Source organism: Triturus cristatus, chromosome 11, assembly GCF_964204655.1.
Source record: "Triturus cristatus chromosome 11, aTriCri1.1, whole genome shotgun sequence".
NCBI classification, from domain to species: domain Eukaryota; kingdom Metazoa; phylum Chordata; class Amphibia; order Caudata; family Salamandridae; genus Triturus; species Triturus cristatus.
Window position 1 is genome coordinate 411,081,725 of NC_140594.1, and position 19,318 is coordinate 411,101,042.

Genomic DNA, 19,318 nt, shown 5'->3' on the forward strand with positions numbered 1-19,318 from the left:
AACAGCTCAGGATACCAAACTCTCCATGTCCAGTCCGTAGCTGTAGGAAAGTGCCCCTTTTTTTTATGGTCACCCCTACTTTTTCCCCACTGGTACGGATGTTTTTCAACTGACGTGCACTAGGTCCCTGCTAACCATACCACAGTGCCCTTTTCCTAAAGCAAGGTGAAATGGTCTAATTGGCACACACTTCCGCATCCCTGCAAGTCCCTTGTAAGTGATAACCCCCCCCCCTAGTACCTAGGGCATGGGAACCAAAGAGGGTCCCTTAAGGGCTCCCTGAGAGCCATGCCAAAGTCACTGTATGTAATATATGTAAGTCACCGCTACAACAGGCTTTCTAGCGCTAAGGCAGGGTGTATTAGATTACATGTAAAGGCATACCTGCATGAGCAGATATGCTTCTCTGCTGTCTAGTTCAATTACTAGATGGTACAAGTGAACAGGGAAGTACATGTACTGACCAGTGCCCAGTACGAGTTGCCCAACTACATGATGGCTTCACTGAAACCCGTGGTGTTTTATATCAAACACATTGTCTTAATAAATCTGTACTGATGCCAGTACAAGATTTATTATGACATGCACCCAAAGGGCACATTACCACTATCTAGTAAGCTGGTTGACTGGTCTCCTCCAGCCTGCCACCACAGACATGCTGCTGACCCCCTGCAAGTGAGAGCCCATGCTCTCCGAGACAAGAAACCATGCCTGCTACGAAGGAAGGTGTTCACACCTCCTCCAGCAGGATGGCTAGTGATTTGCATTCAAAAGAACAAGCAATTTGAAAGACCTGCCGATACACACTAGACCTAGGTCTAAAGCTGCACTAACACAAAGAAATCTATGGGACCTACCACCTGTGACAGGCGGTTCCTGTGCTGCATACCCCCAGACTAAACATACCAAGGAAATAACCTTGAACAACAATTTCACTTGGAAAATTAGGAAAAACACAAATTGTAATACTTCCAATTGCATTTAGCTACTATCTTGCCCATGTAATCTCAAATATGTAGGGATGACAACTAGGCCCGTCAAAACCCGCATAATTGAGCACAAGAACAACATCAAGTGTCAAAAAAACACAACACGGCTATACACCCATTTTCTGACAAACAACCACACATGTGACACGCTGAGATGGGTTATCTTGGAAGCACACGCATCAATTAACCCCTCTGCGCTCTTCAAAAATCAAACAACGCTGGGTACACCAGTTGGGTTCTGACAAAAATGGTCTCAATGAAAATATTCCTTGGTGCTCCATAAATCACTAATAACTAGGGCGACAACGTTATTAGCACCCTATTACAACACTACCCACTTAAGGCGATCACCTGGAGCCTACTCAGTTACTTTGACTACCTGGATTCCAGTAAACACAATTGATAGTGTCATAATATCAGGCAGCATTGCAAATTATTTTTGCGTAGAGAACTAGACACTTGTAACTGTAAATGTATTTGTACTTATATAGCGCACTTCTACCCAGGGGTCTCGTAGCGCTGTATTCATACCGCTGTGGAACCCTTCCTGGTTTTCCTGTGAGATGTCCACTCCTGGGCACCCCCAAGGTGAAGCCAGGCATCCTAGCGCTGTGGGGGCCGTTGGAGATTAAGCAAGCTATTGCCCAGAGTTGCAGTGGGACCCATGATTAGAATAGGCACCAAGACGAGAATTATCAGGTCCGGGGAAATTGAATCCAAGACCCACGAGGCGGGAATTGAACCCTGGTCCCAGGCCAGACCTCTGCATCAGGGTCTGCCGCTCTAACCATTGAGCCACACTTCTCCACTTGTGACTCACCGGCTGATAACAAACATTCTTATAATGCCGAGTTAAGACTGAGACTTCTCAGTACATTGACTACACTTTATTCTAGTGTATTATGAAAACCACCAAATTGAAATGAAGGGGTAGACTACACCAGCTACCCTCTTCGACGCTCATATTTTTAGCCAAATGGGCCAACAGCATACTGATTTTGACCTTCTGTTCACTACTGCCACCATTCAACGATGGCGCCCGACTTTCAATAAGCCCAGACCACTTCCAACATGGCTGCTTTTGGTTCCATTTAAGATTGTGAAGGTTTACACTTCAGCTTCCGCGCCACTGCGTAGACGCCCGCAACATGCTTGGATCCCGTTGGGTTAACTGCGGCTTGAATCGAGCTTGCAGTTACCTTCCGGAACCGGCAATACTGGTTAGGTCCTTCGCTGAGTGGGCGCGAGTCTCTAAGTTTTAACCAGACCTTTTTTCAAAACGACGACTGAGGTAAGACTCACCAACGATTTAAATGGAGACATACTAGCGGACATCCAACCAACTATGGTAACCAACTATGGTAACCAACTATGGTAACCAACTATTGAGGTCTTAAAGAGTGATTGCACTACCGCCTCCTTGCACTTAGTCTAATCAGGTCTGAATGCTGGTGGGGACGCCGCGACGTTTGTGCTGGACGGAACGCTCATCCCACTGCGGATTGCGCCCAACCGAGCCCGCACCGCCCGTCTTCATTTCACATTCTTTTCTTGACTGAGACGGTAACTTACTTGTACTTCAAGATATTGGGGTGATGCACCGCAGATGTTAATACTTAACGCTGGGTCCTCCCAAGTCTCCCATGATATTGTAACCACAATTTTAAGCGGTACCCATTTTTTAACTGCCGCATTGTTTATTTAGGAAACCACGCATTGATTAAACGCGCTCATTCATTGCCTCGGAGCGATGAGGTCAGTCACGAAAAATAATTAGGTGAGGGACTAGACCTTTTGCTCCAGGTGAACATCACCTACTTCTTGCTAGTGCCTTTATTTATTTAGTACCACCAAGGATTGCTTTGCTTCTGCTAGCTACAATTCCCTTTTTAAGATTTAGCCACACCCATGACAAGCCCTCCCCTTAGGAGTAACTATGATCGTGCATGGCCAGGCTTTAACACGTTCAACGTATTTGGTAATTACATCACCTACAATGTGCCTATATGTTGATAAGTGACTGTTGTTTTTTCTACAAATTGTTTTTATCTTTAGATTGGCTACAGCACCTGCAGACACCGTACACCGAGGGTGCACAAGTACTGGTAATATCGAGGTTACCGCACCACACCACCAGCTATTAGTGTAGATTTCAAACTTACTTCATCTAATTCCTTTCGGTCCTGAAGAATTGACGCTTGATCCCATTTATGGGACTAATGAGGCAAGAAACATGTTGACCATATAAGAGACCACACAAGAGCAACTACCTAGAGCATTATTGTAGATAGTCGCCACCACTTATTTTTAATCCGAGTAGGAGGCAGGATTATTAAACTAGTGGCCTTGACCATCGTTCCCAGTTTTAACCCACCTCACCACAAATACACTTCTACACTTTAGGGCCCCTCACACACACACTCACCATACGGCAAGGATAAAAGATCCAGTCGGGTATTGCACCGCCGACCCGACGAGGAGCATACCCCAATGATGAAGCAGGACACCCAGCGGACTGGGTGTGTAAGGGCACTCTATCCGAAAGGAGAAATTCCCCATCCCCTTTTGGGAAAAACTAATCTGTGACTTCCCACTTCCTAGTCACTAACGTTTACCCGGTAGGAACTGCATACTACTTTTCTTTGTTCTTAGTGATTTAACATACCAAGGCCAGGGGCTTCAAAGCCCCTGCTGCCTTCAATATGCAATGCTGGCTTACCCTAGACCTGGGAGATGCAACCTCCTGCCCGGAGGCCCATCTGGCACAAGGGCAGGTGGGAAATAAGCTATGCAGCAGGTGTGTTTCAACACCAGGCTAGTCACATCCCCAAGGTGGGCTGCCTGATGTGGTCCACAAAAGGAGAATTCCACCATCTTGTTTTTGGTGGAATTAGGAACTCTGGGACAGGGTAGTGCCCACTCCCCACAGGAAGTGGTCATATAGGGGGTTTAGTGTCCCCAAGGGTAAGCAGCCCATTGGCTACTACCTTTCACTCCCCTTGACACCCCTAAATTCAGAATTTAGGTGGCCCCCTGACACCAAGAATGCAGATTCACCTGACCCAAGAAGGAGGATACAGAAGAGTTGAAGAGCGCAAGAACTGAAGTCTAGTTGTGGACTTGGAACAAAACCCTGCCTGCCTGCTCCTGTCTCAACAATTGCAAATGCCCGACTGCAGCTATACATCCTCCAAAAGCCTCAGAGGGCTGCCAGCACTTCGCCAACCAGTCAGCATCTCCCTTGAAGTGGAGGAGCCAGCAGGCATCAACTGCAACGGTTCACCAATCTGCTGACAAATGGGTCCACAACAACAGCCATCCAGAAGGAGGGAACTGTGTTCTAGGATAACCGCTACATATCCCCACTATGTTTGGAGAAGCCAGGACCCCCAAGAGCCGCCCTGCACCAACACCAGGGGTATCAGACCCCTTTCAGCAATCAAGGCTTCTTGACTGTACAGCCCAGACACCAACACAGCTAAATCCGACCTACTAGTGAGGGAACGTCCGCTTTGCCAAGGCCAGCACCGAGACTGGCCCTTCTCTCGTGTTTTGTCCACATCTCCAGGTCATCCCCAAAAAGAGAGGCTCCAACGCAGCGACCCGACAGACAAAACACTTTTGCACCCGAGCCACACAGCCAGAGTACGAGCCTACCGATGTGCACCCTTTCCCCAGAGTCCCTCAAGAACCGAGCACCCCCCCCCCCCCACCCCAATTGGGTTCCGGCTTACTTGTCCCCACTTGCAGCATTTTTCTGCTTAAAGGTTTCTCCATGGACTTCAGCTGTAGCATACAAGGCAACCCTTACAACCAGCACCTCGACACCCCAGGGCAGGTAAACCAAAACTGGTGGTGGTTCTAAGGACCTTGGCCCCTACTTGCCTAAAGGCCAGACAAACAGTCCAGTAAGTCGTTTGCAGTTGACCCTATGCAGTGTAGGTTTCTCCCATAGGATAACATTACCGTGTTCGAGGCTCATGCCTCAAATCTGACAGCTGTATTTTCTAAGTGTCTGAAAATCGCTAACTTAAAAGCACTTTCCTGATCTCTTAGTTATTGGTGCCTGAATAAATATTAAAATCCATTTATTTATTTTAATTGGTGTCGGATTTCCTTAGAGTGTGGCTCATTTATTGACTATGTGTGTGCACCAAATGTCTAACACTACCCTCAGAAAAGCCTAAGGTTTCTCGACCACTAACACAAATGAAGCACTTTGGGATTGCTAGAGCAAGTCCCTGTTCACTAATGTGCAATACCTGGACTCTGCACAGTGCATCTCATTTTGGTACACTATATAGAGAGCCAGCTTCCTACAGGATCCACAAGAATGACTTGAGCCCGGTCATTCCTGATTTTCTTGAGAATTCTGGGCAGGAGTGGTATGGGCGGAAAGGCGTTTAGTAGGCCCAAGATCCACTCGATATGAAAAGCATCTTTGAGTGAGAGCTGCTTGTGAAACTCCAGCGTGCAGTTCTACTGACATTGCGCATTCTGGGTGGTGGACAACAGATCTAACCAAGGCTTTTGCCCAGTGCTGAAAGAGACCTTGCACCACCTCCAGATGGAGACACCATTTGTGATCCACAATGCACCTTCGGCTGAGTTTGTCTGGTCTGGTGTTCAGAGAGTCTCCCAGAGTTTGAACCACCAGGGTAATGCCCCAACGTTCCAGCCATGTCCAAAGACCCAGGAGGTTGCTGTTGCTGGGGACGTGGTGGACTGAACCAACTGCTGGCTGGCTGCCCGACCCACGGGGGTCTGTGGGTACCGCGTCCTCTGCCATGCAGAGGCTGGGAAGCTTGCGCGCCATGGTGGCTGAGTGAGTATGGATGTGGATGGAAACCCTTATCATAGCTATGAAAGGAGCAAGAAGCGGATTGGTGGTGGCAAGGGGCCATGGAAAGGCCCAGGGTCTGTCAGCAGACCTGCTGTTCTTAAAGCTCTCCAACGCTGAACCCACCTGGTCTCCGAAGAAACAGGAGCGATGCTTGGACATCCCCAGTAAAGCCAGTCGTCCTCAACCAGGTGTGGCATCGCAAAGCTAATGTCGGTGAAACTGCTCTGCCCAGTGAGTCAGTTATGTCTAGTCCACATCAGACTGTGAACTTGGTCATGGTCGCGCTCAAGGCACCAAAGGCAAACAAGGTGCGGGTCAATCAACGTCATCCAGCGGTGACGGGCGCAGCAGGGCTTAAAGCTGGCCGCCTTCGATGACAATCCTGCCACACCTGGAGGAAAAAACCTCAACAAACTGCAACAAAACATTGGAAATAATTAAGTCAAAATTTGAATAAGGGGTAGCTCTTCCCGGATAAGCACTGATTGACCTGGAAAGAAAAGAACTAACGTCAGCACACTGGGGTGGCGCCTATATAAGCACAGCACAGGTCACTTCCAGCCCGGATGAAGGCACGCTGAGCCAAATTACGCCACCTACCAGCATGCAGGGGTACTGCTCAAGAAAATCTTCTGGATCCCGTCAGACACCTGGGGATAATACTAAGCTAAGAAATCTGCGGCTAGAAGTCTTTCAGATTGACCAAATTTTGACCCTGGTCCGGCATGAAAGTCTATATGGTAATACTTATTGAATGTGCATACAGAAGACCACAAAACAACTTTACAAATGCCTGCAAGCAGAGTATTACCTAGGAAAGCCACAGTAGCTCCTTTTTGCAAGGTGATTGTACTCTAGGTGCACAGTGCAGTGTATACTTGGCTTTCGCATAGCAGACCTGAAAATGCTTGACAATCCATCTGACAATTGGATATTTAAGTTGAGGGTGGCCATATGTTACAAAGAGATGCATAATTTTCCTGTACGATCAAGGTGGTACACAAGCGCTCTTAATATCTAGTATGTGTAATAGACATTCTGCAACAGACTGTGGTGGGTGGGAGTTGAAGATGGTAATAAGCCAACTGTTCAACATGGTACGGTGAGATAATCTTTGGCAAAAAGAATAAAAACAAGAGTTTGTTCTGAGGACAACCCAATCTTTACACACTAGGATAAATGACTCCTCCGCTGTCATCTGCTGGGGGGTGGGGAATTATCGAAATGAGGAAGGCCACTACCCAGGAAAGGAATTGCTCTGGACAAGCGTGTAGTAGCTAAAATGAAGGTCGGATAAACTACGCAAGGATAAATATTAGGTCCCATGACCAGTTTGGTGGCATTTTTTTGTGGCATAAACCTCGGACCTAAGTATCTTGCCTCCATGCACTCCTGCAATGGGCGCGAGCAGAGGCCAACACACTTCACACACTACGCTCTAAAGGGGGGGTATAGAGAATGAGACAAAGTGAGTGAGTGAGCGCGAGAATGTGTGTGTGTGTGTGTGTGTGTGTGTGTGTGTGTGTGTGTGTGTGTGTGTGTGTGTGTGTGCGTGCGCGCGCAACTACATTCTTAATATTGAGGCCCCAAAAACTACACTCTACCGCCATGAACAGAGAATCCCACAGTTACTTTGGCTGGGTTTTGGTTACTCTCACCATGAACTACCCTAGAAACACAACCCCCTTGTCAGACGGTCCCATTAGTTTCCTACAGAGACCTTAAGACTGCACTGGAGAAACCACAGGAGCAAGGTTGCCAAGATCATGGCTGGATAGTAGGGGTAGTCAATCTTACTTGATTCCTAGTCTAATCTGCATGACCAATTCAGGTTTGCTCTTTCAAACATATGCAGGGGATCTAGAAACTCCAACTGTAAAAGCCATTTGGGTCTTATAACAATCAATTTAGCTGCCACAATCAGCAAAATTGGAGGAAATGCATACATTAATTTCTGCTACCAGCTGTATACTAGTTGCCTTTTCACGGTACCTTAACTCAAAGTGTGGCTACTTTGGTTGGTTATTTTTTATGATAGTGTGTGCACTAAGTGAATTTGCAAATAGCAAAAAATTGAAAACTCTTGTGAAAAACGGTCATTCAGAACTTTTTGGGGTTGTTCCTTGAAGGCTCTCCTTAACATGCCTGAATCAGTAAAAACTTTTACATGAGCAGCGCTCGGTGGTGGGTGGTTTCTTCAGGCGATGTTGAGGAGTCTAGGAGAGTTCAGCTCACGGTGGTCTCGGTCTCTGGAGAACCTTGCTAGAACCAGCTGGCCACTTGGACTAAGGCCGGACGGGTCAGGTGCAGAGGTGGAGGTGGAACAGGGGGCAGGCTTTGCAGTTCTTCACGTCACAGAGTCTTTACTTTGAAGACTGTTACTTGGTGAACAGTTCCGCTGTTCTCCAGGGTCTTGATCTCTGTCAAATGCAGGGAGTCCTCCCAAGACTTTGGAGGTACCTGGCTCTAGGACTGGTCATCTTTTGGCACAGGAACATCGAAGGCTGCAGACAGGACGGTAGGGCCGGGGTCAAGTCAGTTGATTTCTGCAGTCTTCTTTGCTGGTGCGACTCTGTAGTGTCCGGCTCTTCTTAGGTCATCAGGAACTGCAGTTCAGGGTCTGGGGATGCCACCTGAATACTAGATTTAGAGACGTTACAAGGGAGTGACAAGTAGTGGCCAATGGGCCCCTTACATGGGTTATCTACACCCACCATCATACCCACCTCCTGTGGGAGGGGGGGGGGACATGGACCTAGCCCCGATTGGATAAGTCCCCCAATCTCCAAGATGGTGGGCACTGAAAAGTGTAATTCATCTTGCCTCCAGCACCCGAGAGATGGAGTTTGGGGGGGGGGGGGGGGGGGGGGGGGGGTGGCGGCACACCTATTCTTTCTGTTTTTCCACCTAGTCTCTTGTCAAAAAGGGGGTGCTCCCTCCAACAGGAGAGGCTGGGGTCACATTACAAAGGCTGCAAGGCTTTTGAAGCTTCCTGCCAAGGGTGGTTCTTCCTGATCAGGGAGGGGGAGGTATGAAAACCTCCACCCAGGAAAAACTTTCAACTCTCCCTCAGAGCGCAGGCACTCTCCCCTTGAGGTTAGAACACGGTCTGGTGGTAGAAGGCAGGCTCAGGCCAGTCAGTGACCACACTTTGGATTGGAAGGTTTAAGAGGGGTCCTCTGTGTGCCCTTTTTAATAAAATCAGACACTGGAACAGTGCAGGTTTATTGTGCGGAGATGTTGGACACCAAACTTCCCATATTTCAGTGAAGCCATCATGGAGCTTGGGAACTCGTACTGACGAGTGTCCAGCCCATGTACCTACAATGTGTTTCCTGGTCACTAACTACATCCAGTCCAGGAATCAACAAGTATATTGCAGATCTACCCTCACAGGAGATGTAGTGCACCCTGCCTTAGGGCCAAGGCCTTCAAGAGGGCTGTCTTACCTATAGCTCATGCAGTGTCTATGGGCCCGGCACACAGGGATGAGTGCCAAGTTGAATCTTCAGTTTTGTCTGCACCACAACACGCAGGCTGCAGTGACCGTGTGCATGTGCTTTGTGAGGGGTCCCATTGGGTGGCACAATTTGTGCTGCAGCTCTTAGGGATCCTCTTTAACCACAAGGCCCTTGGTACCATGGGACCTTTTACTAGGGACTTGCATGCGAGCCAAAAAGGCATAGGTTCAGGAAAAGAATACTGGGAACCTGGTTTGCAGGGACCCATTACTCTACAGTCAAAGTCGCATTAAAGGCAGGCAAAAGGTGGGGCGGTACTGCAACAGAAACCCACTTTCTAAATCGGTTTACAAAAAACTAAAAATGTATCTTTTTTTTAAAGGTTCATAAAATATAAATGTGCATAAACAAGTATAAAAGTTTAAGTTAACAGTATAAGTGTATATACATAAAAATAAAAAAAAACAGACAGCAAAATATGTACAACCATATTACCGGTCATCATTGACAAATACTGGATGTCAGGCCTACACCAGTGACTTGATTGGGAAGCGAACCTTGTACTTTGGCTGGAGTTGGGGTGAGGGTGGGGCAAGGAGCAAAGAAATTCTGCACATTTGCTACTGGTGCTCAAAACTCAGCTGCTGAGGCTTCACCAAGTATCCAGTCTGAATCACTACATGGACACAGAAGTACTGCATCTATGTTTCTAGCACAACAGTGAATCCCATGAGTTGAAAAGTCCTCCCATTTCCTGGTTAAACTGAGCGCCATATGTTCAACCTGGCTAGATGGCCAATGATCCCGAATTTTAACACCCACTGGACATAAATCTGCATAAAAGCTGTATCACCAGCAACATCTTAATGTCTTTCTAGTTTCCAATTTTAACTAAAATGCAACCTTTTCCCCACTTCTATCCCTCCACTATCCGTCTCAATCCAAATAACTGACTAACATTCACCACCCAAATTACTTTCATTTTTCACTATACTATTTACCACTAATCCTTGAAGGGTTCCAGAGCAGCGGGCTACTCGCAGAAAAAGCGCTTTGGTGCCACATCAGGGGTAGTAAGCGCTATATAAATGCAATTACAATACCAGTACATAAAAGTCCTACTCTCCTTTCAATTTCATGGCATTGCATTTACTTATTGTTACTTACTGTGTCATAATGTTTTAGTTTCTAGACCCCACCAGCTGAGATGAAATGCATATTACTAGTCTTGGCTATCCAGAGAGGATTGTACACTGGCCACAGTCTGTTTAATCAAATGGAGGTAAACGGTAGTGTGGGCCTGAGAAACCTGTGGTAACAATAGCACCCACACAACACTATCCAGCAACTATATCTGCTCTAGGAACACAGACAAAATGCTTCACAGAAAGCAATACAGAGGTACATGCCACTTTGAGTGGAAGCAGGAGACTCACCTGTGTGGCATGCCCATAATTACATTTTCCACCCCGCTCTCACTCGATTTATCAATGATTGTTTTCAGTGCTGGGATCAGGACTTCACAGCCCTCAAGTCCGAATCGTTTCTCAGAAGACCACTTTCTGTGCAGGTACTCTTCAAATCTGCAAAACAGTATAAAATGTTACAACTATTAGAGACTAACTTGTAGTGCTATATTACTGCTATGCAGCAGAAAGTAACAGTTGCCACTAAAAGCTCAATAGTTCAAGTGATTTGTGAGTGGCAGAAAGTCATTTAATTTGCAAACTTAAGGATATCAGCTAAGTTATAAAATCCCAAAACACAGACTTCAGCTTACCCATGTATAAAAGCAGAAACAACCTACTGCAGTTCATTTTAATATTATGAAGAGCTTAAAATGTGCTAACATGGCAGAGTTTTCTAGCTAAAACCCACACTATCACATAATTAAGGGAACACACAAAATCATACTCTCACATAGATCAAAAGCTCCCACAGCTGGATTTTGCTCAACTGTATCTGGTCCTGAGTTACATAAAGTTCCAGATTCTCCTCACTAGTTGCCGGTCCTGACAATTCACTTGCAATATCAAAACCAAATTGTCATTTATTGAGTGTCCGTAAACAGCTCCATATCAGATACGAACAATGCGCCTTGATTCTCTGCCTTCCTGTGACTTGTTGCACCTTAGCTTGAGATCAACCCTATAGTTGTACTGTAGCATGTCATGATGAAGTTGAGGAGTCTGTTGGAATCTTACTCATTGTTTCTACTTTATACCAATGTGGACTGCTGATGTACCGATTCCTGCGGAGGATTGATGACCCCTGCAACTCTGTATGATGACCAAATTTACTGAGACCAGTCCAGGAGATACCATTAATTAAATGCATGAACACCCTAACCCCCCTACATGGGAGGTAAATTGCTGTGCATCACAACGAAAAAGACCTCAGAACACTCTGGTACTATATTCTCTATTTTATTATTATTGGGGCACTGTAGCCTTCTAATGGACACTTGATATTTGACTCTTTTGGGATGTTTCAAGAATGATTAAACAAAAGGATGCCACATTTATTTTATATTGAGATGAAAAGTTGCTCTCCATTATAACGTTTGATCCCCTGAACCAATTTCCATCACTTTGTTTAGTTCGTAGCAACACTTTTTAGGACAACTCGTTGTGGATCTTTGACAGCATTTGCAGTTTGGTTGGTTTGTAGTTACAGACAGTACCTAGCAGAATTTCTCTGAGGTTTGCGTTGTGGCTCAGTCCAAACTACTCAAGCTAAGCCTTGGTTACACTCTTTGAAATCTACCTTTCAAGGGTGCTCTGTTATACGTGTGGAGGTTCAGTATGAACACATGTATGTGGATGCTCTCTTCCACAGCCTGTGAGAGAAATATGTCACAGGCTGCATGAGACTAGACCAAATCTGAACAAGCATTGGCAAGCCAACTTATGTTGCAGAAATATTACATTAGAGAACTAGGTTTTCAATGCAGCAAGAAGTATGATGCTCTTGTAGAGAGACATCCAATGGTGTGTGCAAAGTTCATTATGCAAGTGAAGCTCCCTACCGATCCTAAATATAGGCCTACCCATGGCTAACTGCAAACCAGCAGAATGTTAATGCAAAGGACAATATTTCCTTAAGTGTGCTAACTGACGCTGAAAATTATGTGGAGTTTTCTTGTAAATTAACCTTAAAATCACTTTCCTCCTACCTCAACAAACTGGATGGACAGTTAACATCTTTTTACTCTAAAAGTAATGTCAGAGGAGCAGAAAAATCTACAAAATTAACATGCAAAACACTTTCTGAACTAGACGTCGCAATAAGAGTGTGTACGAGAATAAAGTGGAGTTTGTTATAGAAAACACTCTCCAATTTCACACACCCATAGTACATACCCTTTCTAAAAAAGTTTTGTAAAATAGATTGTCACACCCAGCCAATAATGGTCAAACAGGTATGGAGGTGTGAATGTTTGAAAAGAGTGCCATGCAATTACATTACACCATTTATTTATTGAGATATTACTCATTAAATTGATGTCGGCTTGTGTAAGGTTTGTTCTGTGTGACTGGTTATTACTTGCCACTAAACAGCATATGGATATATTAAACTCCACTAGCCTTTGGCATGGATTTAAAAAAAAAAAAAAAAATTTTTTTAGATGTTAAAGTAAAAATATCCAAAAGAGAAGAATGGTTGCCTTTTTGTAAGTCGAATACTGCTACATTGTTCTGGTGTCAAAGAGAGGATACTTTGTATGTTCAATCTGAAGCTTTTGAGAAATGCAACAAATTCAAATGTTCAGGACAGATGGGGGTCCAATGTGATTTTATTTGAGGAAAAAAAAAGAAAGTTAATGACTTGATCAGATGATTCTCAAACATTGGGCTCCTTTATAGATTTACATGCTATTTCAATTATCCTCAATGTCAACCTGGACTCACACACAGGAAGGGACTCTTTCTAAAATCAGTCATCTTTACCAATAACTCTGTCCCACAATGATATCCTCCAACAGAATCTCCTATGTTCATAGTATACACTAGTCTTGTGTAACATACAACTCAATTGTTAGGCGAAAAGAGAGGGATGTCAGAGTAAGTCACATGTAACTACTATAGATCGTGATGCAGGAAAACCATCTTTGCAGGTTTGCAACTTTAAGTTCTTCACCATTAGATCTTCTGTAGATAGACCTATCTTCGAAGAGTACAAAGCAATACATAGCTTGGAAATGGGCAAAAGGTTAAGCCATCCTTGTAGGTAAGTGGCTCTGTATATACTGCTCCCAAATAGGTACAGTGTGTACAGAATCCACAGTCCCCAGAGGTTTGACAGAGGTTAAAGTTAGATATAACCTTACTCTCTAGAGTGGTCGCTTGGTCGAGCAGTAAGGCGGTATCGGAGGACAGCGTAAAGCATTTGTTGTACACACTCAGTCAGCAAATGGTCTCACACACTCAATAACTGAACTCTAGGCCAATGGTTTGTATAAAAAAATATATGGTCGTTTTATTTTAGAACCAACAATAGGTATCAAAATATACTTTCTCAGAATGAGATGCTTTAGTTAAATAATTTGCAATAGACAATTGACTTTTGAATGTAATAGTTACAGTTTGTTGCAATAGGCAACACAATTTCAAACACAATAATACATTGAGCTCAATGGGAATTTTAAGTTAAATGAAATTGCTTTCTTTCAGGATTACTTTTCTAACTCCAGGACTGGATCCTAGATTCACTCCTGCGACTGTTCTTGGATACAAGTGAGTAAATACGTTTTAGTTACTGTTGTGATTTTTAAGCAATATTTTGGTATTTTAAAAGTCGACACTTCGAAACTTTTTCTAATCAAATTCCCAATGTTATCCTATGGGAGGAAATTCACATAGCAGGTAAGTGGGGTTTTGGTTACGTTTTCAGGTTCAGTGTTGGATCCTGCACTAGTATACCACCTGTAAGAAGTTGATAGAATGCGTTTAGGTTGTACAGGTGAGTTAACGAATATTTGCAAGTTTGCAAAATCGACACTTAGAAGAATTTTCACAGAAAAACAGTCATTTCCTATGGGAGAAAATTGAGTTAGTGGTAAGTACGGTCGTAAGTACTTTTAAGGGTCAGTGCTGGGCACCAAGATCCAGCACTGGGATCTCTCCTAAAAGCAGGTGAGTATTTCCGTTTGTTACTCGGTTGATTTTAGGTGAATATTTTAAGTTTTAGAAACTCCACACTTAGAAGAAATTTCAAGAGAAACCAGTCAAGGTTACCCTATGGAAGAAAAGGGAGTTATCGGCTGTTGGGTAAGTACTCGACTGGCTGAGTTAAGGTTCTGGGCATAGACTCGGGGGTCTCCCAGGGTCAGGTAAGTACAGTTGTTACACCCTCAGCAGCACAGGGGCAGCCGGGTGCAGAGTGAGTTAGGCCCAATGTTATCGTATGGGAGGCAGGGGGCCCTTGGTTGGTGGCTGCTGACTAGCAGGCCACGTGGCTGTGGGAGCTGGGCTCCTGGTCACTTGCTCAGGGCAAATGGGGAAGTAGGTAGGAGTAGAAGTTGTAAACTCACTACACAGAGAAGTACTAAAATCAACAAAAATACTATTACTAAAAGTAAAAATTTCAAAAGTGTGGGACAATTTGCCTCAACACTCAATGGCAATATAAAAGAAGAGGAAGAGATCTACAACAAGAAAGACAACAGATGTCTTAATACTGCCCTCACACACTTTGCAGTGTCATGCTTCATCATAGGGCCGCATCATACATCCAGGTGCAGACCAACACACTGGACGGAGCGCAACATTTTTTTGTACATAAGAATAATAGTGGTGAGGTTACAGAAAATGTAAAGAAATCAGACATCCACTAAACATATAGAATAAAGAGAAGAGTGTTCTCCTTAAATGGGACCAAAAGAGTGCAGACATATACTAATAAAACTACCTAAGGGGAATACCATCATATTGTTTTATTCTTGAGGTCCCTTGGTAGGATTAAAAACTAAAAAAGGTCGGGCAATTTAGGGGAGGTAAAGAGCCCCCATCTCCCTTCTGCCAAAACCAACATGTTTCTGCCAATCATACATGCCCAAAAGGGTCGTTCTGGCTTTCGTCAGGGTACTGGTCCCTCGTTCTCTGGTCTTGAAACCCTATTTGGGGTGTGTTACCTTATTTCGTCAGGTCAAACTGTACCTGAACATCGCCTACTCTGGATTAATTTCCGAGAGGGAACATTTATCTGTAAATAAAAAATGAAAAATAGAACAATCAGTCATTGTTCTATCAATCCATTCTCTATGTCTCTTAGTTGTTTCTTGTTCGTACCACCTCCACCTTCACTGTACCCATAGATGTTTTCTACTTCGAAGGGAAGAAAGTGCGTGGCCAGAAGTAAGATTTATCATAGTGTTCTTTATATCACTAAGAAGCCCACACCCAAGCACCACACCTACGTGAAAGAAAGGATTAAACTACTCTCAAAACAATGATTCCAAACTGTAGTACGTGCCAGAGCCAAACAAAATAATGTTCGTGCTACCATTAATCAAGTGTTAATAATGATCGCCTCTAAAGCAGTGACAGCTAATAAATCAAAAACTTACAAGAGTTTACTAGTAATTCTCTAAACCCGGGACCTTTGTGGGACCGTGGTCTTGTAGTCACACTCTGCAAATAGCACATAAACCAAATGACAAAGCTAGAATTCCTAAAATTTCTTTCATTCAATTGAAACTGACAAACAATAATTTTGCTCTTATCTAAATGACGACAATAATGCAAATGGGTCAGTTTCACCTTATTCCAAGTCTCACTGGTAATTATATTACCAGGAACAAAGCGAGCATAGAAAGGTCTTCAAACTGAGCCTCAAAAACTGCATTCCAATGTTTTAAGCATATAGGACTACAAATTACATCCTGGGGGTCGTCCTACTTACTACACCAAAGTACCACCAAGTCTGTGGTTCCACACGCCAGTCCTCCGCCGATAGCTTCCGGAGGTACTGGGCTCTCTATATCGGGGACTGGATAAGGAACACCCGTCACTGCCGTGCAATGCCACTCCTCTTTGGGCGCATGCGTCATCACGTCCTTATCATTTAGAACCATGCAAGCAACACAAACGATGCCCATCACTCCGTTTATGTTCAAAAACACGGCGGCCATCTTGATATGGTCTTAATACATTCATCAAAAACCTCCTTGTAAGTTTGATGTAATTTCAAGGAGACAAAAAACCAAAAAAACAAACCTACTCGCTATTGTCAACTAAAGTCTTTGAGCCCACTCCTCATATGCCTCTAGCCATAGGTACACTGTCTCAAACAATAATAGTTACATCGCCAAATAATGTTACCAATATTCATATCAAGGGAGGGCTGGTGACTAGGTGTACAGTATATCTCCATCCTGGTTGTACTCGAGATAAAATTTCTAATATATCTATTCCAGGTGCAGTGGTCTGATATCCATGTAGATTTACAACCCTGTTCGATCTCACTTTATAAATACCCATCTAGAGGTATAGAACGGTACACCCTACATAGCATAGCAACCCCATACAATGTAGATTAATTGAAATTTGCACAGTATCAGTAACAATATTCGTGCGTTGCACTGAATGACCTATTGAATATTTCTGGTAAATATAGTGAAAAGGTTCACCCTGTGGTTAATTGTAAAGCTCAAAATCTATAACACCAAAACCTCTTCATTATTATTTGGTGTTTAATCCATATAGTTGGAACCAGGGTATGTCATCATTTAGACCCTGAGTGCTGCTCTTCAATCTGTCTACCCAACATTGTTCACAGATCAACAGAGCGCTCGCAACATCAGTGGTGGTAGGTGGAATAAAGGGTTTGTCCAATACTGTCCACCTGAGATCTTTCATTGTGTACTTTCAAAAAAATGTGCCTTCAGTTGGTTATTTGTTTTACCAAACCTTATAGTGCTCATGTGTTCCAAAATACGTGTCTTTACCCGCCGGGTAGTCATCCCGATATAGAACAACATACATGGACATTTTATCAAATAAATGACATTCTCCGAGTTGCATGTCGTGCGTTTCCTCAATTCCCAAGGCTTATGCACTTAAGGCAAAGTGTAGAAGTAGGGAACAGTCGGATGCTGTTTACATAGGAATGTAGCCTCCTTCTGGCTAATCCAATTGTTCCCAATGGCCTCCTCCACACAAATGCCAATTGCAATTCTTAGTTCTTCTGTGGGAGCACTACTCAGAAATGTATAGTTTCTTCTATCCTCCAGTAGTCGGAGACATTCGATGTTATAAGAATCTTTATCTTGAATAACAAATCGAGCCGCCCTTATTGGTGGGTTTGAGGATTAACAAGGGATCATCCCTTAGTTAATTCAGGGCCTCTCTCTCGACTTTAGATAAATTACAGAATGTCTTACCACTCCTTGTAGTCTCCATCAACTCCACGTCCCTCATAACAGCCTGCTCAAAAAACCCCACTTCTGGGGGGAGTTGTCCCACAACTGGGACAAAGGTCGATTTGTTCCTAAGGCCTGTGTCGTCTTCTCTCTCTCATTTCCTTCCCTTCAAAAGAAAACCTTTAAGCGTACACTCCGAAAGAACCCTGCCAATTCACATTTCAATTTAAAAGAGTCAAGTTTGTTAGTGGGAATAAATCCCAAACCCTTTGCCAAGACCTTTTCCTGAGTCTGTCAAAGTCCTACTGCTAAGGTTCATCACTAGGTTAGTTCCCTGCTGGTGCTCGGTTCCCCCTCTCTGGCCATGCTGCGTGTTATTCTCTGGTTCATGTCCTCCCATTAAACTCTGTGGTTTGTGTTCTCGGTCTCCCTCTCCCCCTCCCCCGGCCTCTCTCTAAAAAAGGGGGGTATTCCTTAGGGAAAAATTGAGGAGGACCCATTGGTGGATACATAGGAGGCCAACCAAACCCCATCTGTGGCCCTGGATGGTATGGGCGTGAATATCCTCTAGACCAACCTCTACATCTAGGTCTGTAATCAGCATCACTGCTGTCACTCTCCGAACTTGATGCATCTGTATATGTTCTAGTGGCTTTCTTTTGAATGTTCTGATTTTCTTTCAATTTAGCATAGTCGTCATTTACATAGGGATACACCTTTTCCCTAGTGAATTTTTAAAAATCTTTCTGTAGTTTATTTACTTTGGAGTTCACTAGGTATTCCTTATATTCATTAACTATTTTATTTGTCTCTTCAAGTTTCTTCTCAAACACAGAAATTTGTATCTGTGTTTTCAGATTATCCTCACTGAGCTGTATCTTAATCAATAAATCATTTGAGATCTTTTTAGCTGTGTCAATGATTAGGATTAGCCAGTCCCTGGAGCATCCCTGGAGCTGGCCCTATGATGAAGCATGACACTGCAAAGTGTGTGAGGGCACTATTAAGACATCTGTTGTCTTTCTTGTTGTAGATCTCTTGCTCTTCTTTTCAATTACCATTGAGTGTTGAGGCAAATTGTCCCACACTTTTGAAATCTTTACTTTTAGTAGTAGGATTTTTGCTGATTTTAGTACTTCTCTGTGTAGTGAGTTTACAATTCAGACAGGGGAGTAAGAGAAGGCACTTTTCCCTAGTCGCTCTTTTTTTGTGATTATTAGGAGTAGAAGTTGCACTGCCAGGGCCACTCGGGCGGCTGGGTGCAGGATGCTTTTGAGACTTCTGGCGCTCAATGGATTGCAATGGAAAAGCTAAAGGACGAACAAAGGCTGCAAGCTCGGGGACGAAGATTCTTCAGGTGGGACCACCACTTCGAGAGGTAAGTTGGGTAGTTGGAGGATAAGTAGGTACCCAGGAGTCGGGCACAGGGGGCCGCAGGGCGCCGGGGTTGCTTCTGGTGTCGGGAAATCTTACCCTCTGTTTGAATGTCTTATTAGTACATTTTCCTGCATAATTTCCTGTTACAGCATGGTTATTATCAAGCATCAACAAGCAACACTTTCCATATAACATTACTTGGTCTCTGACTCTGTGAAAATAAAGCGTCAGCATACATAACTTTCGCATAAACTTAGTGTCACCTTTAACCGTTGTCTGTGGATGC

At 44.1% G+C, this 19,318-nt stretch overlaps 1 protein-coding gene across 6 annotated transcripts in view; it reads right to left on the reverse strand.

Annotated features, from left to right (window-relative positions):
- OGDH (oxoglutarate dehydrogenase) overlaps positions 1-19,318 on the reverse strand; it is a 587,498-nt gene that overhangs the window by 425,943 nt on the left and 142,237 nt on the right. For all 6 annotated transcript variants that reach the window (XM_085636081.1, XM_085636083.1, XM_085636078.1 and 3 more), the window contains one exon: positions 10,730-10,876. In XM_085636081.1, the coding sequence (XP_085492207.1) occupies positions 10,730-10,876 (147 nt within the window). The remainder of the gene's footprint in view (positions 1-10,729; positions 10,877-19,318) is intronic.